Below are 23,887 nucleotides of genomic sequence, written 5' to 3'. Positions count from 1 at the left end.
AACAAATAGTTTCAAAGTTCAAAGACTCTTTAACGCTCCTTGAAAACGAACAACGTAGAAGTCAGAAACCAATAGCTATAAACCGAAAGAATATAGCTATTTCGATTGATTTCAGCATCCCTAGCAACAAAAGAGACCAGTCATTAAATGGACTAAGAGAAAAAAAATCGGAGTGAACAATAAAAGCTTGCAAAACTGGAATTTGATAATATTTCTTAAAATCAATAAGTCATAGAAAACATTCGAAAGAAACAAGTAAACATAACCGACCAACGTTGGTTGAATTGCCTTCAAACGACCGACAAGCTGTTGGCTTTGTCATTAGCTAGCCACGGTTTAGGCTAGCTGAACGAACTTAATTGAAGGGGCGCTAGGTTTGTATGTGTAGGGGAGGGGGATAGCTTCAAAGAACGCCCTTTACACCATAAGTATGAGTCTCTGTGAAACATTTTCTGTGAATCCCATACTTCAAATCAAAATAGGAAGAAAAATCAAATGAGTCAGACGAAAAATTGGCCCAGCAAAAAATCGCATAAAAAAGACCAACAGGACTCATAGCTGAATATTATGAGAGCAATTAAAAATTTCCATTAGCAATTTTTCCCTAAGACGACTACTTGATTACCCAACAAAGAGCACAACAAAACTCGCAAAACTCAAAAGTTCGTTAGGAATTTCTGCGAACAAATTGTGTCAAAGTCATGAAAACCACCAGTTCAAACAATAGCAAATAGGTGCAGTTAGAAGACATAGGTATCATTTTAATAGCACTCAAAAGAAGAAACAATGCTTTCAAAATCCAAAAATTAGGACTTATGTCAATTTCTCACTCACTTCAAATGTAATTTGAGAAAAAATCACAGTTCAAAACCCACTCATTTTTTGCTACTTTTAATGCTCCAGCGTGAATAAAATCAGCACCCTAATTTGAGTTCTCACTGACATGAAAAAACAGTAAAAATGTGAACAGATCTTAAAAAGACCAAGCGCACCAATACATTCTAAATACTTTGCACTATCACATTAAAAAATGTAGCCGGCTGAAAAATTTAGGGCAGTTATTAAAAATTAAAAGTCAAATTACCGCAGGTAAATAATCGTTCAAAAACTAAAATTTTTCTTCAAAACTAATTTATCACACTATAGGCAGTTTGAAAAATTTCACGCTTTCGGTAACTCGATTTTTCTCTCCCATTGCTAATTTGAGCCTGACTTAAATCAGTACTCTAATTTGACTTCTCATTTGCAAAAAATGTCTCGAAATTTCTAGAAGATCTTGAAAAAAGTCAGGCACCAATACAATTCAAATTCTTTTGAGAGGCTGACGGCGGCTATTAATAAGCAATTTACTGATTCAAAAAAGTTGGGTGGTATAGGCAGAGGAGGCACAGGCTTGTGGTTTCCTTTAGTGTATCTGATCTGATCCTTGTCAGGTGGTTTGGCCCACGTCACTTCAATCTCAACTCCCTCAATGTTGGCCCCATTCAGTTGCTCAAACGCCACCTAGGTAGAAATAAATAAATTGTTCTACACATCTACGCCTTGAAGTTTTGCTTACTCTGTAGCTTTAGTTGAACCTACTTAGAGCCTACTTAGAGCCTCGGGCTAACCAATTTATCCCGGTTTTGCAGACCCAAAAGTCAGATTAAATGGCTCAAGTGAGTGAAAGAATGTTGAGGGGGGGGGGGTAGAAGCTAGGGGTGTGCAATGGTATGGGGCAAAGTGGGGGGGGGGGGGTCCAAACCGCCAACAGACAGGCCTTCGTTCTATCAATTTATTACTTCTGAGAAACTTCGGTTAATTATACACTTTGAGACCAGAAAAGCTCTTATCACCGCTGGGAGAGGGAGCATAACACGTTATATGACCGCTAAGCTCGGGGGAGGCTATAATGGGAAAGACTCGAAGAAGGCTATAGGAATGATTTAATTGATACAGACTTCGTTTGAGGACAATTAAAAACATAGCCGGCAGATTGACGCGCTAGACGCACATCGGGGTTGAAACAGAAAAAAAGGAGATAGAAATTGACTATTTTGTTCCCTAAGTTTCAAAAATTGTTCTAATTCAGTGTGCAGTTTCAGTTCGATTCTAAACCTATATTTAATTCAGCTTCTAAAGTGAAGGATATTAAGCTTGATACTAATATCAGCTAGCAATCGCTCTAATGAACTTTTATAACCTAATGCACTATGACTAAATGACAGGCCTTTATCGATTTATCCCGTTTCTTTTGATTTTTATTTTGTTCTTTTGACATTGACCGTATTCACTACATTGCGTAATTCAATGCGTGAAAGAATTTAAAATCCATTCAGTTGAAACAGTGAGTGAGTTAAGTCAGAATTCAAACGTGAAAATAGTGACTTATCGAAAACGAAAAATGTGATCAAAATGTAAAGCGAATTAAAAAACATAGCAGGACATGTCTTGACGAACAATTCAAAGAATTTTCATTGAGTAAACAAAAAATAGACCTAGAATGGACTAGGAGTGAATTGGGAAAACCATTTCTAAAAAACAGAAAATTTAAAAAAAAACAAAAAACCAATGGCAAAATACCACATGTGAATAGAAAAGTCACTAGAGAGAAATGGACGTTTAGTTCAAACAAAAAACTAGGCCTAGAATGGACTATGAATGGATCGGGAAAACTATTTAGAAAAAAATCCTATCCAAAAAATCGAAAAAAACTAAAAATTCAAGTGAAATTTCCGCATGTCAACAAAAAACCACTAGCGGGAAAACGAATTTTTGTTCAAACAACGTTTTCTCCCTCTTATAAAGAATTAGAGTAAAAAAATTCACGCCGCAAAACCACTCGCTTTTTCGCTCCACTCTTGTTTCGGCATGACCAAAATCACTACTCCAAGTTGAATGCAAAAATCATAAAAATGTGTGAACAGATCTTAAAAAAAGACAGCGCCCCAATATGGAATTGTAAAAAAGGAGAATTGTAAAAAAGGAGAGCGCCTAAATAGTAGTTTTTTGAGAGGCTGACGGTAGCTTTTAAAAAAATCCGACTAAGGCCGGATGAGTTGCTCTCGAGCGAAAAACGGGAGACAATTTAATTTTAGGCGTGTAAATAATTTGATCTTTTCGAATTGTGCCCCCAGCTTAGTGGCTAAATTTTATTTGCGCCCCCCGACGCACGTGCCATATTTTTACATAATGATTTAGCATGTAGTAACACGTGCTCTGTAACTGGGGGAAGCATAACGTACTGGGGGGCACAAACGGAAAAGATCCAAATAATTTTATGGTTGCAAATACTCGGACCTCATAGGGTTTCAAACCCGAAGCAGTCACACAGCTTAACCACTAAGCTACAACGCCTCTGATAATAAACCGCTAACAATCGCTTTTATATTAGCAATAAGTTCATTTGTTTTTGAAATCACTCAAAATGAAATCACTTCCAGAAAGAAGACGTAAAAAAAGTCACCTAAGAAGTCACAGATTGTTCCAGAACAAATTGCAAAAACGGTTAAAAAATTTTGCTTAACAATAGACCAACAAACTTACAATAATTGCTTTAAATTTCGTTCGAGTGAGATTAGACAGACTCTGCATATCGCCTACCTAAAAATAGTCGCATTGATTCCCATATCCATCCTTGGAACTGGAAGAACAACAAATCAAAGATTGTACAAAAACTTTTGAAAGTTGCGAGCTTTTTTGATCGGATCTTGTAGTAATACGAACTTCTGTTTCTTGATGATTTTTTAGAGCTGGTAGCCAAGGCTGATTTGAGCAAACTACCAACACCAGGATTCTAATACTGGGTTTCATCGGTTTATCTGGTTTCTATTTCTGATTTCGTTTCCCGATATTGATGCCATTCTTTTCAGACTGCTCTGCCGAGAAAATGCTATTTAAAGCAACGTCGGACGAATGGCTCTCAATCAACCGCTCAAGCGGTTGGCTTCCGTAGGATATAGCTGGGGCGCAGAGAAGCAATCATTGGGAGGAGTGAACTGATTGGGGGGGTTGGACGAGAAAGAGGTCTGAAACGCCAGGTGGATGGGTGTGGTCTGGGAGTGGGATGACAGCCCGAGTTGAATTTTTCCGCCCAAAATAACGTAAGAGTGGGGCTGCAATGGGAGGATTTTTTTATGAAAATGCAGCTGAAAACTCTTACATCTTTTTGCGCTGCATTGGGCTCCCAACGGGGGTAAAATGGTGTAAGAGTGAGGGGGTAAAAGACAAAAAACCCCCCACTCTTACATCTTTTTGGTCTGTCAATGGGGGTAAAACAATGTAAGAGTTCGGGGGTAATGGAGAAATTACCCCCGAACTCTCACATCGTTTTACCCCCCTTGACAGACCAAAAAGATATAAGAGAGGGGGGTTAATTTGTCTTTTACCCTCTCACTCTTACGCCATTTTACCCCCTTTGGAAGCCCAATGCAGCCCAAAAAGACGTAAGAGTTTTGAGCTGCATTTTCCTAAAAAATCCTCCCATTGCAGCCCCACTCTTACATCCTTTCACCCCCTTTGGCAGCCCAACTCTTACGTCACTTTACCCCCTCTGGACAAATTACCTCCTCACTCCTACACAATTTTACCCCCCTTGGCAGCTCATCTCTTACATCGTATTACCCCCTCTGAAAAAATTGTCCCCTCAATCTTAAATCATTTTACCCCCCCTTGGCAGCCCAACTCTTATATCATTTTACCCCCTCTGATTAAATTACCCCCTCACTCTTACACCATTTTATCCCCCTTGGCAGCCCAACACTTACATCATTTTACCCCCTATGAACAAAATAACCCCTCACTCCTACACCATTTTACCCCCTTGGCAGCCCAACTTTTACATCAATTTCCCCCTCTGAAAAAATTACCCCCTCACCCTTACACAATTTTAGCCCCTTGGAAGCTCAACTCTTAGCTCATCTTACCCGCCTCTGGACAAATTACCCCCTCACTCTTACACAATTTTACCCCCCTTGGCAGCCCATCTCTAACATCGTATTACCCCCTCTGAAAAAATTATCCCCTCACTCTTACACCGTTTTATCCCCCTTGGCAGCCCAACACTTACATCATTTTGTCCCCTCTGGACAAATTACCCCCAAACTCTTGCACCATTTTACCCCCATTGGCAGCCCAACTTTTACATCATTTTACCCCCTCTGAAAAAATTACCCCCTCAAGTTACACAGTTTTAGCCCTTTGGAAGCTCATCTCTTAGCTCATCTTACCCGCCTCTGGACAAATTACCTCCTCACTCCTACACAATTTTACCCCCCTTGGCAGCCCATCTCTTACATCGTATTACCCCCTCTGAAAAAATTATCCCCTCAACCTTAAACCGTTTTACCCCCCTTGGCAGCCCAACTCTTATATCATTTTACCCCCTCTGATTAAATTACCCCCTTACTCTTACACTATTTTATCCCCCTTGGCAGCCCAACACTTACATCATTTTACCCCTATGAACAAATTAACCCCTCACTCCTACACCATTTTACCCCCTTGGCAGCCCAACTCTTACCACATTTTACCCCCTCTGGACAAATTACCCCCAAACTCTTGCACCATTTTACCCCCATTGGCAGCCCAACTTTTACATCATTTTACCCCCTCTGAAAAAATTACCCCCTCACCCTTACACAATTTTAGCCCCTTGGAAGCTCAACTCTTAGCTCATTTTAACCGCCTCTGGACAAATTACCCCCTCACTCTTACACTATTTTACCCCACTTGGCAGCCCAACACTAACATCATTTTATCCCCTCTGAACAAATTACCTCCTCACTCCTACACCATTTTACCCCCCTTGGCAGCCCAACTCTTACCTCATTTTACCCCCTATGAACAAATTAACCCCTCACTCCTACACCATTTTACCCCCTTGGCAGCCCAACTCTTACCACATATTACCCCCTCTGGACAAATTACCCCCAAACTCTTGCACCATTTTACCCCCATTGGAAGCCCAACTTTTACATCATTTTACCCCCTCTGAAAAAATTACCCCCCTCACCCTTACACAATTTTAGCCCTTTGGAAGCTCAACTCTTAGCTCATTTTAACCGCCTCTGGACAAATTACCCCCTCACTCTTACACTATTTTACCCCACTTGGCAGCCCAACTCTAACATCATTTTATCCCCTCTGAACAAATTACCCCCTCACTCCTACACCATTTTACCCCCCTTGGCAGCCCAATTCTTACCTCATTTTACCCCCTCTGAAAAAATTACCCCCTCACTCTTAAAAAATTTTACCCCCCATGGCAGCTCAACTCGTACCTCATTTTACCCCCTCTGGACAAATTACCCCCTCATCTTACACCATTTTACCCCCCTTAGTAGCCCAACTTTAACATCATTTTCTCCCCTCTGAACAAGGTAACCCCTCACTCTTACGTCATTTTACGCCCCTTGGCAGCCCAACTATTACATCATTTTACCCCCTCTGGACCAATTACCCCCTTACTCTTACACCATATTAACCCTCTTGGCAGCCCAACTCTTACATCAGTTTACCTCTCTGAACAAATTTCCCGCTCACTGTTACACCATTTTACCCATTGCAGCCCACTCTTACATGGCAATTTCAGTCAGGGGGTAATTCCTCAAAAGTCCTCCAATTGCTCCAATTGCAGCCCAACTCTTACATTTTACCCTCTCTGAACAAATTACCCTCTTACTCTTACATCAATTTACCCCTATAGACAAATTACCCCCCACTCTTACAACAAAATGGGAGGAGTTTAGGGAGAACATTCGACCCGGGAGGAGCAGTGGGTGAGGGGCTGAGTGGGGTTCTATGTGAAACGCAATCTTAGAACCTAGCGTAAAGCTCTAAGAGAACTTTAGGCCCTCCGAGCGTTACCCGTTTACCCCATTTTTGGGTACAAGGAGTTAAATGGGTCAGAGCAACAATCGGTCAGGCAAATAAATTGCATTTAGAAAGAGACCAGAGATCATAAATATTACAAATTTTGTTTAAGAGCAGTTAAAAAGTTTTCTAGCAGAATAAGATTGAAACCAGCTCAAAAGAGTCAAAAGAAAACACAGCCGGCAGATTGCCGAAAAATAGCCGCCATTGAAGCGCTTGATGCACATTAGGATTGAAACAGGAAAAGAAACATATCCGACTTCCGTCGGGCGAATTGCTCTCAAATGACCAGCGTGCGGTTAGCTTTGTCAGTAGCCCGCCATGGTTAAGTGATGCTAGCTTTAGCCTTATTGAAGAGGCGTGAGTTGAGGGTAATTGATGATATCACACCACATAAGAGCAGCTGAATTGAGCGCGGCATGAACAAGGGAGTTAAAGAAAGAGAGAAATAGATTGTAAGAGATAAAACGTGAACGAGAAAGAGAAGGAAAGAAACACCAGCCAACAGAGAAAAAGAGAGAGAGAGAGTGTGTGCTAGGAATAATGTCCTTGATGATATTCGATTCTACAGCTTCTAGTTTTGTAGCCTTGTTAGTAATTAAAAAATAGAATACTAAATTTTCAATAATCAAAAGGAAAATTTCAACATTTTGCAGTGAAAAAAATGTTTAAAACCATTTTTTTTTCTCTGGAGTACTGTCATGTAGCTCATATGCAAGAAATTAAAAATTTTGCACGCCAATAATGATCATTAAACTAGGAAAAGGACAAAAATATTCAAAATATTTAAAAACATTTGCAAATCTTGCTAAATATGGTGATGATAATATATTCAGAACTTTCTATCTTATCAAAACTCTCTGAAACTCGGGTCAAAAAGTTTGATAACCATACCATTAACTCTAGAAACAATGCAGCAGTTTATTATCAAACGTCGGAGGGCCCCTGGTGCCGAAAAGAATAAAAAAAAATTCAAAATTTTCGAAAAACTTTAAATTGCAAATAATTTAAAATTGGTTAATTTCTAATATTGAGTTTTTGATAAACATTCCATTACATCTAGAAAGTATGCAGCAACCTATAATCAAACCCCAGAGGAGGTTCCTTGGCTCTTCAAGCTGGAGAAACCTAAAAAATGACAAACAATTCCAAACTTAAATACCTTGCAAACTTTTTCCTAAAAATGCTGATTAAATTCGTGATATCAAAATCTTGAAAAACATGGCATTACATCTAGAAACTATGCAAAATACTACTATCGAACCCTAGAGGAGATTCCTTAGCTCTCGAGTCCGGAAAAATCTGAGAAATGACAAAAATTTTCAAAAAACTTGAAAAAAATGCAAAAATTGATAGTAAAAAGTTGACAACTATACCGTGGCAGAGAAGAAGTTTTCAGTAAATTATTATCAAATCTTTCAGGAAATCTTATGACCCCGGAGGCTGAAAAACCCTGAACAAAAACAATGTCAAGAAAATGGATTAAAATAGCAAGTTTAGTAAAAAAAATGCTCAAAATCGTGATGTTAAAATCTTGAAAAACAATCCAATGCATCTAGGAACTGTACTGTAACCAATTATTAAACTCTAGGGGAGGTTCCTTGGCTCCTAGGGCTGAAAAAATTAGGGAAATTTTGATGGGGGAAATGATGGGGGAACTTGAAAAATATTTACTTAAATTTGTGATATTAAAATGTTTTAAACTATTTTATGGCCAATAAAAAAATTTCATTAACTTGTTATCAAACCTTTAAGGAGGTTTTCTGGCCCCTGAGTCCGGAAAGACTTGAAAATTGACGAAAAATTGTCCAAAGAAATAGCAAGTTTGTAAAAAAAAGCTGCTAATGTTCGTTATGTTAAAATGTTGAAAACCACTCCATTGCCACTAGAAATTTTGCTGTAATCTATTATCAAACCCTAAAGAATGTCTTTTTACGCCTTCGGCTGAAAAAAACTTGAAAAAAGACAAAAAATTTCAAAATTGAAAAATTCCGGAGACTTAGTATAAATTTGCGTGATTTTGTTTGGATTACGAAAACATGTAGCCCTTAAAATGGTAAACATACCCGGCAGATTGCCGGAAAAGAGCCGCCGTTGATTCCAATAAGCATGATTGGGATTGAAAGAATAGAAGATATGGAAAAAAAGATTTTTGTACAAAAAATTTTTTAAGTCCACTTGATTTTGACGGCATTTCGTAGTTGAACATACTTCTGTTTCTTAGAGAGAGGCTACAGGGGCTACTATCAATAGCAATAGGCATAAAAGATGGTAACTAAGACTTATAGGAACGACGTTCAAATAGCGGGCATCTAAAATTGGGCTTTATTGGTTTATCCCGTTTCTATTTCTGACTTTTATTTTTTATACTGACTCTGTTCATTTTGGATTGCTTTGCTGAGCAACTGATGCTCATAATCACTTTTAGCAGAATGAGAAAAGAGAGAAACTAGCCTAGAGAAGTTTAAAAGATTTCACGCAAAAAGTTGAAAAAGCGGCAAAATGGTACAGCGAAAAAAGTTCGACGAAATGAAAAAAAATTGTGAGCGCTATTACAGCCGGCTGAGAAGATGAGGGCGGCTATTAATAAAAGGTACTTACGTCTTGATAAAGACCTTTGTCGACTTTAGCCAGCCTCAAATTTTGATTGGTCCAAAAAAAATTGAAATGACAAAAGACACCAAAAGTTGCAACATTTTGGGCTCGAAAACTTCAAAAAATGACTTTTTAACCTTAATCTCCGGCCTTCCCACTAGCTTCATCACACTAAGCACTTGACGGACTACTAAACGAGGCTCAAAGCCTCTAATGGAACTGAATGCCCGCTAGGCATTACTTTTTTATCTCATTTTTAAGGACCGAAAGTCAAATGGGTCAGACGAAAAACCGGTCCACCGAAAAATTTCATAAAAAGAAGATAAACAGTACTAATATTATTGCTACGAACTTCGTTTGCGAGCAATTAAAAATTTCAGCAATGGTGCTTATAACTGAGGAAGAGGAAAGGAAATTCAACAAAATGTCTTTTTACAGAAAGACCTAAAATTTGCTAACGCAATATTTTACACTTCTTCTGCTCGTTCAGTAATCAATCTTTTTTCATTCTGAGACACTAAACAACAAAAAATAGGAAATCCCCAACAAACCTAAAAAATACGTGTAATAATTTTTCAGTAGAAAAATTGCCCTGTGTAAGCTTGAAGTGTCATTTTTGTGAGTATTACCTGTAATATAGCTCCCTATTAGTTATTTTTTTAAAAAAAACGAGACTAGCAAATTGCCAGAAAATGGCCGCAATGGCTTCATAGATCCTTGGTCTCAAAAAATGTTTAAGAAACAGCTATTGCTTTGCGGCTAATAAAAACTGAAGTCGGAAAATGCTGGCAAAGAAATATATGACAGTGCTATTATTCGATAGTACTTTTTCAAAAAAACACAACTCAAAACAATATTTCTCCGAACAGAAGACAAAACAACCAGATACATACCCAAAAGTTTGTCGGAAAATAGCCGCCATTGATTCTATAACCCCGATTGGGATTGAAAGAACAGAAATAAGTTTAAAATGATTCCCATAAGAATTTTTTTGGAAGTACGAACTACTTTGAATTCGTTTGGTTGTTATACATACTCCTGTTACTTACTGCGAGGATACAAGGGCTAGTGTCAATGCCAAAAATTCAAGGTGGTAACTTAAAAGAACAAATTTCAAGTAGCGGGAATCTAAAATTGGCTTTTATGGGTTTATCCCGCTTCCATTTCCGATTTCGTTTTCCATGACTCCTTTCATTTTAGATTGCTTCGCTGAGCAATTGCTGTTTAAAAAGATTTTAAGCAGAATAAAGGAAGATTGAAACTAGTCTTAAAAATTCAGAGCAATTTCCCGCAAAACGTCGAAAAAGGGGCATTATGGGTTAAGTGAAACGAATTTTTAGTTGACTAAGTAAAAAAATTAGGAGCGCAATGCAATAACAGTGTGCTGAGAATCTGAGGGCGTCTATTAACAATTTAATAGACGCCCTGTGAAAAAAATTCTAAGTGCTTAAAAATGGAGATTGCAAAAACTGCTAAAAAATGTCCAAATCCAGTAGGACAAAATGACCATCTAATATCCGGTAAGTTACTCTCAAATGAATAACGAGCGGCTGGTTTCGTCAGTAGCTAGCTACGGTTAAGGGAATCTAGCTTGAGTTTATTGAAGGGTAGTGGGGTAAGCGCATGAGGGCAGCGGGGGAGCACACAGGGTTGATCGATTGCCAAGGGTTACGGGTGGAGCGACGTGCAGAGGGTGAGGAGCTATGGGGCCGATGTGAATAGAGAGCTAAGTTTGGATTGAAAGGTGAGTTAAACTCAGCGAACAGTTTTCACACCATCAATTAATGTCCCAAAGAGTTTCAGTAAATTGCATACTTAACAGCAACTGAAATGAGGCATCAACAAAGACAGAGAGAGAGAGAGAGGGTGTGTGTGTGAGAGAGAGAGAGAGAGAGAGAGAGATTTCGCCAAGACTTATAAAGTTTCGTTCCAGTATTGGACGGTAAACTCAGTTCGACAAAAAATATTGAAAAATTTTGAAAACAATTGCAAATTTAGAAAAAATCTTGCTAAAATTCAAGATATTAATACTTTAAGATTCATTTAATTGTCTCAAGAGAGTAACCAGTATCCCTGTTGAAAGCCTGAAATAATTTCACTGGCTCATAAAGATCCATACACTTGGAACATAAAAACTTTCCAAAAATTCGGAAGAAATTTCAAATTTTTTCCAAAAACCTTTAAAACTTGAGTCATAAAAAAATTGGTCACAGTTCCATTATCTCTAGAAACTTTGCAGCAGATTGTTATCATACGATGGGGGAGGTCCCAGGCCCCTGGTGCTGGACGACATTCATAAAAATGAAAATTTTTGTATAATTAGAAAAAATGCATAAAATTTTTAATGTTAAAATCATGAAAAACATTGCGTTACATCTACAAACAATGCAGTAACATATTATCAAACCCTAGAGGAATGTCCTTGGCTGTTAAGGCTGGAGGAACCTAAAAAATGACAAACAATTGCAAACCTAAAATATATGCAAAAGTTTTTCTAAAATTACTGCTTAAACTCGAGACTCAAAAAACCTGAGTAATGACTATAAATGTAAAAAAAATTGGAAAATGGCAAAAAAATGTCAAAAAATTTCTAAAAATTGTGATGCTAAGATTTTGAAAGACATTCCCTTACATCTAGAAATTATACAGTTACCTATTTTCAAACAGTAGAGGAGGTTATGCGGCTCTTGAGGCTGGAAAAACTCAAGAAAAACGACAAATTTTATCAGAAAATTACGTAAAATTGGGATAATGAAAAGTTGAAAAACTTTTCCATGGCCTGTAAAATTTTGTCAGGCTTGTAAAAGATTTGAAAACAATTGTAAGTTTTGTCCAAAAATGAAATTCGTGATGTTAAATAGTTGAAACCATTCGATTACCACCAGAAACTATGCAGTAACCTATTATTAAAACATAGAGGAGGCTCCTTGAAACCTAGGGCTAATAAAAATTAAAAGTGACAAATTGGCGTGTTTTTAGCGGGCGGTTGGTCTTCAGTAGGTAGAAACGCAAGGGGGGTGCACCGAGGGCTGATGGAGGTGGTGGGTGGGGTCAACAGTTGGTTGTGGCTAACAGAAAAAAGCATAACACAAGCGACGGTTTAGTGAGGCCAGCTTTAGATTTATTGAAGGGGCGTAAGGTGAGCGCAACGGGGGCGTGGGATCAACTTCGAAGAACCGCCCTTAACACCATAAGTATAAGTCTCCAAATCAGTTTCTGTTAATCGCATACTTGAAGACTAGTCGGCCGAACGGCTCTGAGAAAACTTAATATCGAATCATCTTAGAGAACATATAATCGCTAATTTTTTCTCTTTTTTTGGATTTCGTTTAGCAATTTGACCTAGAGGCTGTTTCAGATCCTCTGAAACAGCCTCTAGAGAAAAAGTCTGATTATATGCAAAGCCGACTATGGTCGAGCAAATTGCTCTCAAACGCGCGGCGAGTGTTTTTTTTTGTCTCAATAGTAGTTCGTTTGTCTTCCAAGCTTAACCCGTTTCACACCCTTTCGAGGAAAAAATTTTGTTCCAAGTGACAAAAAGCATAAAATGACTATTATAATAGCAACAAATAATAGAACAAACCAACAATATCCAACCTTTCTTGCAGATGCAATTATTTCAATTATTTAGCTTTTCAAATTCTTCTTTCTGTTTTCCGAACCATTTTTTATTGCTATGGAATAGTTGTTTCAGATCAAAATTGCAACAAAAACTGGTACCGAAACAAAATTGCACAAAAAAGTTAAGATTATAATGGCGAGACTTTGTCACTTGTTTTGAGAGCAGAGAGGCTGTTTTTAACATCTCCAAGAACAATACTTCCGATTTCGCTCCTTAATTAATGCGTCCTGTACTTTTCATTTTCAATCTAAACACTGAAATTGATGACATGTACATACTTTTAATATACATAGGATTTGTTTTTAACTTTGCTAGTTAGCTATAATAAGTTTATGTTCCCAGTTTACGCGCACGTTACTATGTGGGGAGGGGAGAGGAATAGCTCCTAAATTGGCTCAATAGCTAGCACACATAGTAGCTACCTCAGCGTCTTCTCGGTTGTAAAAATGGACAAAAGCGAAGTCACGAATCTTCTTGACTCTCTCGAGTGCCTTGTGATCAAACATCTTGGTTATCATCTCCTCCAGCTTCTCCTCTTTTGTCGCAAGAAGCAGACCACGCAAGTAGAGGATACGCACCTGTACAAAAAATATATTAAACATAATCGACTAAACTACTGGTGGTGGTGGTGGTGGTGGTGGTGGTGGTGGTGGTGGTGGTGGTGGTGGTGGTGGTGGTGGTGGTGGTGGTGGTGGTGGTGGTGGTGGTGGTGGTGGTGATGGTTGTGGTTGTGGTGGTGTTTGTGGTGCTTGTGGTTTCTGATGGTTGTGGTGGTGGTGGTGGTGGTGGTGGTGGTGGTGGTGGTGGTGGTGGTGGTGGTGGTGGTGGTGGTGGTGGTGGTGGTGGTGGTGGTGGTGGTGGTGGTGGTGGTGGTGGTGGTGGTGGTGGTGATGGTTGCCGTTGTGGTGCTTGTTGTGGTGGCGGCTGTGGTGGTTGTGGTTGTGGTGGCGGGAGAGGTGCACCAGGGGCTGATGGGGGGCAACACTGGGTTGGGGGGCAACAGCGCGGTGAGGGGGGGGAGGCAATAGTGGGGGTGGGGGGTCAACAGGGGAGGGGAGGTGTCTCAACCTCTAAGAACCACCCTTCATACCATAAGTATAAGTATAAGTCTCCAGAACAGTTTGAGCTGAAAGGCTCTAAGAGCACTTAATGCCTGCTGGGCGCTACCTGTTTATCCCGTTTTTGAGTACGAAAAGTCAAAAGCGTCAGACAAAAAATCGGTCAAGCGAAAAATCGCTTTAAAAAAGACCGACAGGACTAATATAATTGCTACAAACTTCGTTTGAGAGCAATTAAACATCCTTGTCACAACAGCACCTCTTTGTGAGAAGTTTAAAAAACCTAACCGACTGACAATCAAGCATCCGGGTTATTGTAATTTGCTTCAACGAAAGGGACTGTAACTTAAGGAATCTACTCTGTTTCCACACCCGTGTAGTCTATGACCCCTTGATCTTTTAGGGACGAGGTGTTTGGGGGGAGTGGGGGAGGCGAAGTTAGGGGGCCAAACTCTAAGAACTACTCTTATCACCGTGAATCCAAAAAACAGTTTTGGTGAACCGCATACTTAAAGCCTAAAAGGCACTAAGGTAGCTTAATAACTTCCGTGCGTTAATTGTTTATCCCGTTTTTAGAACAAGTCAAATAACTTGTTTATCCCGTTTTTGGGCCGATAAGTCAAATAACGTCAAACAAAAAATCGGTCAAGAGAAAAATCGCATTAATAAATTTTATTCGAGATCAATTAAATAGAACATTAATGTGAGCAAGGAATTCGAACTTAGAAAACTTTTAAACATAGCTGAGAGATTGCCAGAAAATAACCGCAATAGCTTCGGCGGTCACGGTAAAAAAGAAACATAGCTGGCAGATTGCCAGAAAATAGCCGCAATAGATTCGTAGATCGGCAGTCTAAAAAAACAGTAAAAAAGACAGACCAAAAAAGTTTGTCTTTTCATTGAGGGCTGATGTTATATTTTGATTAAAAATCTGTATATGTTATTGCTGCCTCTAATAGCTGATCGCTAATAACCTTTCATTTAGAGTGACACACACCCATTTGACCTTATCTCTTTGGGATCTTTTCCGTTTGTGCCCCCCCAGCTTAGTGGGCGCATATTATTTGCACCCCCCAGACGCACGTGCAATATATTTACATAATGATTTACTATGTAATGGCACGTGCTTTGTAACTGGGGGGCGCATAACGTACTAGGGGGGGGGGAACGGAAAAGATCCTCTCTTTGAATTAAATTGAATAAAAGTCAATTTGAAAGTGAGTAAAATATGGCAATTTGAAAGTGAGTCAATTTTAAAGTGAATAAAAGCCAATTTGAAGTCATTTTTGAGAGTGAGGTAAGTCAAGTGTGACCAAAAATTTAATCACGCGCATGAACAAAAAAACTCGCTCCACTAAGAACGAAAAATGACGTCACACATGCAATTCAGTTGAAATTGCATGAACGAATGAACAAAAAGTGGCTGTGACGTCATATGGTCGTAACAAAAATCATGACGACGAAATAAAAAACATAGCAGGACAAGTCCTGACGTACAATTCAAAGAATTTTCATTGACTAAACAGAAAACTAAACCTAGAAAAGACTATGAATGGATTGGGAAAACCATTTAGAAAAAAAATCCGATCCAAAAAATCGAAAAAACAGAAACAATTAAAGCGAAATGGCCGCATGTCAACAAAACCCACTAGCGAGAAAGCGAATTTTTGTTCAAACACCGTTGTCTCACTCTACTTTAAATTCAGAGCGAAAAAATTTCACGCCGCAAAAGCACTCGCTTTTTCGCTCCACTTCCTGTTTCAGCGTGACCAAAATCACCACTCCAATTTGACTTCAAAAATCATGAAAATGTGTGAACAGATCTTTAAAAAAAGACAGCGCCACAATACAATTCAAATTCTTTGAATTGTAAAAAACCAAGAGAAGGCCAATAATAGCCCCAACTATCGCTGTGCGGTTATTAAAAACGAAAAAACTACTCTTTTCATTAGAAGATGACATGTTTTATGTTGATTAAGAATCTGCAGTAAGTAAATGCTGCCACTATTAGCTACTTTTCACTCATTTAGAGAACATTCATTTAGAGTGACACACATTTACTTGACCTTATCTCTTCGAATTAAAGCAAACAAACGTCAACTTCAAAGTGAGGATGTCATTTTTGAGAGTGAAGTAAATCATGTGTGACCAAAAAATTAATCACACCAATGAAGAAAATCGCCTCAATAAGTGTGAGAAATGACGTTACGCACGCACTTCAGTTGAAATTGCAAGGAAGAATGAACAAAAAGCAGATTTGAAGTCGTTGTGATGTCATATAGTCTCAACGAAAATCTTGGCAGCGAAATAAAGAACATAGCCTAAAGAATTCCTGAAACAACACAAAGAGTCGTCTGTGATAAAATAACTTTTTAAGTCAACTGGTACCTACCAAAATGACTAAAACCAAAAAAATCAGTCACTAGCACAAGAAAAATAGACCATAAAAGCAACTGAACTAAAAAATTACATTAATCCTTTTAAATAAAACAAGCCAAAATTTTCTTACGCAATCGAAAACGTCAAACTGCTCGAGCAGCATTTTTCAAGCCAAGTTATGCTCCCAAAACTTTATTTTTGCAGAAAAATTAAAACTGCAAGAAATGACCGAAAATTGTTCAAAATTTATCAATATCCATAAAACCTATCAAAGTAAACACTCTTTAAATTTATATAAAAAACAATCAATTGATAACTAAACGGACTTTGCATATTAGTTGTCGCTTTAAATCAAAATGAACTCGTTAAAACTAAACCATGACAAAAGAATTAATTAAATCGAATAGACAGAAAAAAGTTTAAACGCGAAAGTCCGTTTATTACCGAAATCAAGCCCTAAAAATAATTGCTGAAAAAGAGTCGTTCAAACCTTTGAAAACTGAGGCTAGCAAAATCTTAGTGCCATATTTGATTTATAAAAAAATCAATTACGCACAAAAAAACTTCAAAAAATTCAAAAGAGAAAGAGAAAAATTATTAGTTCATATTAATTTATTATAATAAAAGAAGGCGAAAAAACTATAAGTATTAGGAGCATTTTAAGAAAAAACTGCTAGAACGTTAAAAAATACATACTTTCTGAAAAAAAAAACAAAACGCATTCACTTTCACAATTTCTGAAAAATCAAAAGAATTTTAAATTGGACTTCCAAAACTCAAATGGAGTTAAAAACATGGTTTTTTATTATTAGTCAATCAAAATTTTTAAATATTACATAGCCGTCTTCTTGTCTCATAAAGAAGTGAAGACAGATCAATTGCGGAAGAGTAATTAAAATTGAAAAAAATAATGTTCAATTTATACTGCAAATTTTCACTTGAATTTCAAAGAACTATCTCCAAAAACAATTTAATTAGCAACAAAACAAAAGCCAAAACACTGTCGGTACACTAAAAGAACTTGTACGGAAATTAAACTCAAAACACAAACAAAAAGCTTAGAAAAGTTCAAAAATAGGATTAGTATGTGTACCAATTAGTAAGTCAAAACGAGGCATGCAATTCAAGAATTGTCATATAATTTTGCCATATTTACTAATTTTTTTGGACCAAAAATTTGCTCGCAGATCTGACATTGAAGAAACGAATGAAAAATCAAAAATTGACAAAACAAGTTGAGAAAGATGTGCCAATTTTACAATTGAAACGCAATATTAGGCTTTCAAAAATATTTTGGTATCGATTTCAGATGGCTGCACTTCCATGCGGCATCGCTTAAAATATAAATCTACAAAAAAACAAGTTACAATATGAAACAAATTTGGGACAAATGGACGAAAGCGGGGCTAAAATTTCATCTATGTGTGCAAATCTCTCAAAAACCCATTTCAAAGTCGAGAAGTCGTTTACTCAACGCAGCGCATGAACAAAAAATCTCTCGCTCAGTAAAAATTTGTTCACACCGGAATTTTACTGATTTTAACTATTAGTTCAAAACGCCGCATGATTAAATAGTACTTCCGGTGAAAAAACGTGAGAGCAATAGAAAACATAACCGACTAACGTCGGGCGAATTGCTCTCAAACGACTTGCGACCGGATGGCTTTGTCAGTAGCTAGCAATGGTATAATGACGCTAGCTTTAGTTTAATTCTACCTCGCAACTTTTAGTTTTCAAGCCTTGTTAGAAAAAAAAATGAAATAAAAAATTGATATTTACAAAAAACCTCACAGAATATTGCAAAATTCAAAAGAAAAGCTTCCAGATGTTGCAGTGAAAGAAATAAAAACTATCTATTGTTTCTGGAGTTATATCAAGTAACCCATCTGCAAGAATTGAACAGCTTCGTTGGCCAGTATTGATCGTTAAAATCAGAAAAGTACAAAATTATATTAATAGCAAATTTTAACAAAATTTTGCAAATATTCAAGATATTAAAATCTTCAAAACCAATTTGTTGTATTAAGAGAATGCCCAGGATTCTTATTTCAAGCCTTAATTAGCTTCACTGGCTCATAGAGATCCATAAACTTGGAACATGATAATTTCCGTAAAATTGAAAAAAAATTGTATTTTATCAAAATATTGCTAAAGCTGGAGTCATTAAAACATTGATAACCATTCCATGAACTCTAAAAAAATCCCATTACATCCAGAAGCTATGCAGAAATTTATACACAAACCCTAGAGGAGTTTATGTGGCTCTTGAGGCTGGAGAAACCTAGAAAATGATAAAAAATTTTCAAAAAAGTTGAAAAAAATGCAAGTTTTATCAAAAAATTGCTAAAAGTTGTCATACTAAAACATAAAACGACAAATGTCGGAAGAATTGCTTTTGAACGACAGGCGAGACAATTTAATTCAAGTTATGTACCGTAAATTGATTTTTCTTTATGGGTGCAAAAAATTTTTCCCTCAAAGGGATACGAACCCTTGACCTCCCGATCCATATCCAGCCGCATTAACAATTGCGCTATGTGTCACTATGTATCCAAACTGCAACCGATTATATATTAGCAACAAGCTTCACTTCGGAGAGAGCAATAGAGATCACTCAAAAATGATGAACGAAATTGTAAGGAAGTCATTTGAGAAGTCAAAAAAATGTTCCAGAAGAAAAGCACGAAGTTGTCAAGCGAAAAATTTGCATAAAAAAGACACAAACGTTTACAATAATTGCTATGAACTTCGTTCAAGAGCAATTAAAAATGAAAGCTATTCCATGGCAAATAAAATTTTTTCAGTGATTTATTATCAAATCCATTAGGGCGTTTTCTGGCCCCTGCGTCTGGAAAGACGAGAATAATGAAAAATAAATGTCAAACAGAAAAAAAAATTGCACAATTTGTCAAAAAAGTGCAGAAACTCGTGATGTTAAAAGTTTGAAACCATTCTCCTAGCACAAAAAAGTATGCAGTAACCTATTATAAAACCCTAGAGGAAATTCATTGACACCTAGGGCTGAAAGAACTCAAAAAAGGACAAAAATTGTCAAAAAGATGAAAAAAATTGTGAAATTAGTATAAAATTCCGTGTTTTCAGCGATCAGTTGTTCGAACGCAGCCACGGGGTGGGGGTGGGGGGCACCGGTGGACTGATGGGGAGTGAGGGGGGGCAAGAGCGCGGTGGGGGGTGAATAGTGGGGGACAACAGCGGGGGTGTCTTCAACCTCTAAGAACCGCCCTTCACACAATAAGTATTAGTCTCCAAAAATGTTGAAACTGCTGAAACAGAACTGAAAAGCTCTAAGGGCATTTAATGTCCTCTGGGCGCCACCTGTTTATCCCGTTTTTGTGGACGAAGTCAAATGCGTCAGACGAAAAATCGGTCAAGCGAAAAATCGCATTAGAAATTGCTACAAACTTCAGTTGAGAGCAATTAATAAGGAAACTAATTGGCAGAACGAACGGCAATCGGCTTGTTTTGGTGGTAGCCAGCTTGGGTATCGGGATGTTAGAATAAAAACAAGCGCGCATAAGGGAGGAAGTATGAGCCGTATGGTGTCTCGCGAGAAGGAATGAGGCGAGGGGGGGGGGGGGGGGGAGGGTGAGCCAAACGGGGGAGGAGAGTTTGGATTGGGAGGACTGAACGAGGTTGGTCTAATGCGCCAGTTCGACAGTGGGCAAGGGAGTGGTGGGGGTGACTTGGGGTCCAATTCCTAAGATTAAACACCACCTTCCTACCATAAATTTCTTTCTCAAAGAGAGTTTCCGTGAATCGCATAATCAGAGTCTTTTATCCAAAAGGCACTGAGAGACAATAATGCATTCCAGGCGATGCCTGTTTACCCCGTTTTTTAGGACAAAAAGCAAAAATGGTCAGAAGAAAAATCGTTCAAAGAAAGAATTGGATTGAAAAAGACAACAAAATATAATTGGCACAAATTTTGTTTGAGAGCAAAAATATAAATCATATGGGAAATAATCATGCTGTGATTGTACATCAATGGACATATAAACATTGATTTATAGACATAAACCCATTAAAGTCGGACAAATTACTCTCGAGCGACAGGTGGAGTAATTTTATTCAAAGGGAGCTATCGCTTAGGCAACTTTTGAGGGTGAAAAAACAGACTAGGTTCAAACCAGCGATCTGCGGTGCGATAGATAGAAGCAATGATCACTCAACTATTAAGGGGTTTGTAATTAACTATCTTACAATCGTTTGGCTTTACCGGCAGACTTAAACAAACCCTATAAAAACCTTGATTGAAATTGAAAGAATGGAAGAAAAACAATGAAAAATTAGTTTTTGTACAAAAAAAATTCTAAATTGCGAAATTTTTTGATGTCATTGTGTAGTTGAACATATTCCTGTTTCTTAGTGCAAAGATACAGGGGCTAGTATTATAACCAATAAACAAACATTAGAGATGGTGTAACACAGACTTATAAGAACAAAGTTTAAGTAACGAGCATCTAAAATTGTATTGATGGGCTTATCCCGTTTGTTTGTTTTCAATTTTTTGCACTGATTCTTTTATTTTGAATTGTTTTGTTGAGCAACTGTTGTTTAACAACACTTTGAGCAAAATGAGTAAAGCTAACCTACAGAAGTCAAAAATACTTCGCGCAAAATGTCGAAAAGACGGCAATATGTGGTAAAGCGAAACACCATTTTGTTCGACAAGTAAAAAAGAGAGCGCTATAATAGACGACTGAGAAGATGAAAGCGGCTATTAATTACTGAAACATAAGCGGCAGATTGCCGGAAAATAGTCGCGATAGACGCCTGTGGCATTCTAAGACTTAAAACAACTACAGAAAACATAATCGACTAACATTGGGCGAATTGCTCTCAAACGACCGGCGTGCGGTTGGATCCGTCAGTAGCTAACCACGAGGGGGAGGGGGTGCAACGGGGGTCAGAGCAGGGGATGGGGTTCTTCAACCAATAAGAACCGCCCTTCACAGGATAAGTATAAATCTCCAAAACTGTTTCTGTGAATCGCATACTTGGAGGCTAATGGGCTGAAAGGCTCTAAGAGCACATAGTGCCCGCTGGACGCTAACTGTTTATCCCTTTCTGAGTGCAAAAAATGAAATGGGTCAGACAAAAATCGGTAAAGCAAAAAATCGCTTGAAAAGGGACTAATATGATTGCTACAAACTTCGTTTCAGAGCAATTAATAAGATAGACAGATTTTCAACCAGTCCTTCAATAGATCACTAGACTTTATGGGTTAGATTTGGACTGTCATTTTTCATAAAATTTTTATGCTCTATAAGGAAAAAACCCTAAGGGAACTTTTATAATTCCAAATCAAAAACTCAAGACTATAATGCTCAAGAATTGGGGCACAATTAGATGCACACTATTGATCTTTAACTAGAAATGTTCATAGAATATAAAGTTCATTAAATGATTGCCAAAGGCATTTTTTAGTGAGCTTGGTCACGCAATTGACCTAAAAACAGAGCAAATGAAATTCACGCACACAAAATTCAACTGCTAAGCAGTACAAGTCACTGAAATTTAAAAAGTCAATGGTCACAAGAAAAGTCCTGACGTACAATTCAAAAACAATTTTCATTGAAAAAAACATAGCTGTCAAATTGGCAGAAAATAGCTTCATAGATCTACAGTCTCAAAAAAACAGTAAAAAAGACTATAAAAGTTCGTCTTTTTATTGAAGGCTGATATGTTATAATTTGATTAAACATTTGTACAAGTTTTTGCTGCCTCTATAAACTGCTCTCTAAAAACTTCAGTTAGAGTGACACACACCCATTTGACCTTATCTCTTTGAATTAAAGTAAAAAAGTTAATTTCAAAAGGAGGAAGTCATTTTTGTGATTGAGGTAAGTCAAGTGTGACCAAAAATTTTATCACGCAAATGAACAAAAACCTCGCTCCACTAAGAGCGAAAAATGACGTCAAGCACGCACTGCTGTTAAAATTGCATGATCGAATGAATCCAAAGCAGATTTGCAGTAGTTTTGATGTCATATGGTCGTAACAAAAATCGCGACGACGAAATAAAAAAACCAAGAGAAGGCCAATAATAGCCCCAGCTATCGCTCTGCGGCTATTAACAAAAAACTAGACCTGGAACGGACTATGACTGAATCTGGAAAAAATTTCGAAGATCAAAAATTTTAACAACCGACTAAACGTCGGAAGAATTGCTCTCGAACGACTAGTGGGAGCTCTAATCAATTGCAGCCTGCTTCAGTCGAAGGGGGAGGGGAGTGGAGGGAAGGGGAGCCTAAATGGGACTAAGAAATTCAATAGTTAGCTTCAAATAACCACATTAGAGGTTAAGATACACCACTATTAAGATTTAAAGTTAAAAATGGCACCAGTTTCGGCGCACTTTTCATTTGACTTTTAGTATTAAATTGCCGCCAATTGAATTCAGCTGCTTGAAAAAGGAACGACGTTCAAATAGCCGGCATCTAAACTTGGGCTTCATGGGTTTATCCCGTTTCTATTTCTGACTTCAATTTTTTATACTAACTCTGTTCATTTTGAATTGCTTTACTGAGCAACTGATGCTCAAAATCACTTTTAGCAGAATGAGAAAAGAGAGAAACTAGCCTAGAGAAGTTTAAAAGATTTCACGCAAAAAGTTGAAAAAGCGGCAAAATGAGGTAAAGTGAAAATTTTTTTGTTCAACGAAGTAAAAAAAAAACATAGCAGGACAAGTTCTGACGTACAATTCAAAGAATTTTTATTGACTAAAAAAAACTAGACATAGAATGAACTATGACTGGATTGGGAAAACCATTTAGAAGAAAATTCTATTAAAAAATCGAAAGACAGTAAAAACTAAAGCGAAAATGCCGCATGTGAACAAAAAACCACTAGCAAGAAAACGAATTTTTGTTTATCCACCTTTTTCTCACTCTACTTTAAAATTAGAGTGAAAACCTTTCACGCCGCAAAATCACTCGCTTTTTTGCTCCACTTCCCTTTTCGGCGTGACCAAAATCACAACTACAATTTTACTTCAAAATTCAAGAAAATGTGTGAACAGATCTTAAAAAAGACAGCTCCCAATTCTGGCGCAGATTCTTTGAATTGTAAAAACCATGATGTCACCAATAGTAGCGGCTATAGCTTCGCGGCTATTAATAAGACCAACTCAGATCTCGCAAAAGTCAAGAAGTCAAGCGCGAAAAGGTCACTGGTGAAGTGAAATAAATCAAAAGAATGTCCGGATCTATTCTGTTTGCCCCCCCCCCAGCTTGTGAGCATAAATCTTTTATGACCCCCAGGCACACGTGCTGTTTTCTTACAAAGTAACGTGTTATATAACAGCATATAATTTGTAACTCGGGGGCATAAAAACACTGGGGGACAGAAACAGAATAGA

The 23,887-nt window shown here is 37.7% G+C and overlaps 1 protein-coding gene across 1 annotated transcript in view; it reads right to left on the bottom strand.

Moving 5' to 3' along the window:
• Positions 1-23,887, bottom strand: part of LOC142336087 (APOBEC1 complementation factor-like) — a 63,248-nt gene that overhangs the window by 27,923 nt on the left and 11,438 nt on the right. The window contains exons 4-5 of the mRNA XM_075384610.1: positions 13,492-13,647; positions 1,351-1,503 (exon numbers count right to left, since the gene is read on the bottom strand). Coding sequence (XP_075240725.1) covers positions 1,351-1,503; positions 13,492-13,647 — 309 coding nt within the window. The remainder of the gene's footprint in view (positions 1-1,350; positions 1,504-13,491; positions 13,648-23,887) is intronic.

The sequence above is a fragment of the Convolutriloba macropyga genome, chromosome 3 (genome assembly GCF_964194025.1).
Source record: "Convolutriloba macropyga chromosome 3, txConMacr16.3, whole genome shotgun sequence".
NCBI lineage: Eukaryota > Metazoa > Xenacoelomorpha > Acoela > Convolutidae > Convolutriloba > Convolutriloba macropyga.
Note: the sequence above shows the minus strand (reverse complement) of the source record. Positions and strands in the feature narration are given on the sequence as shown.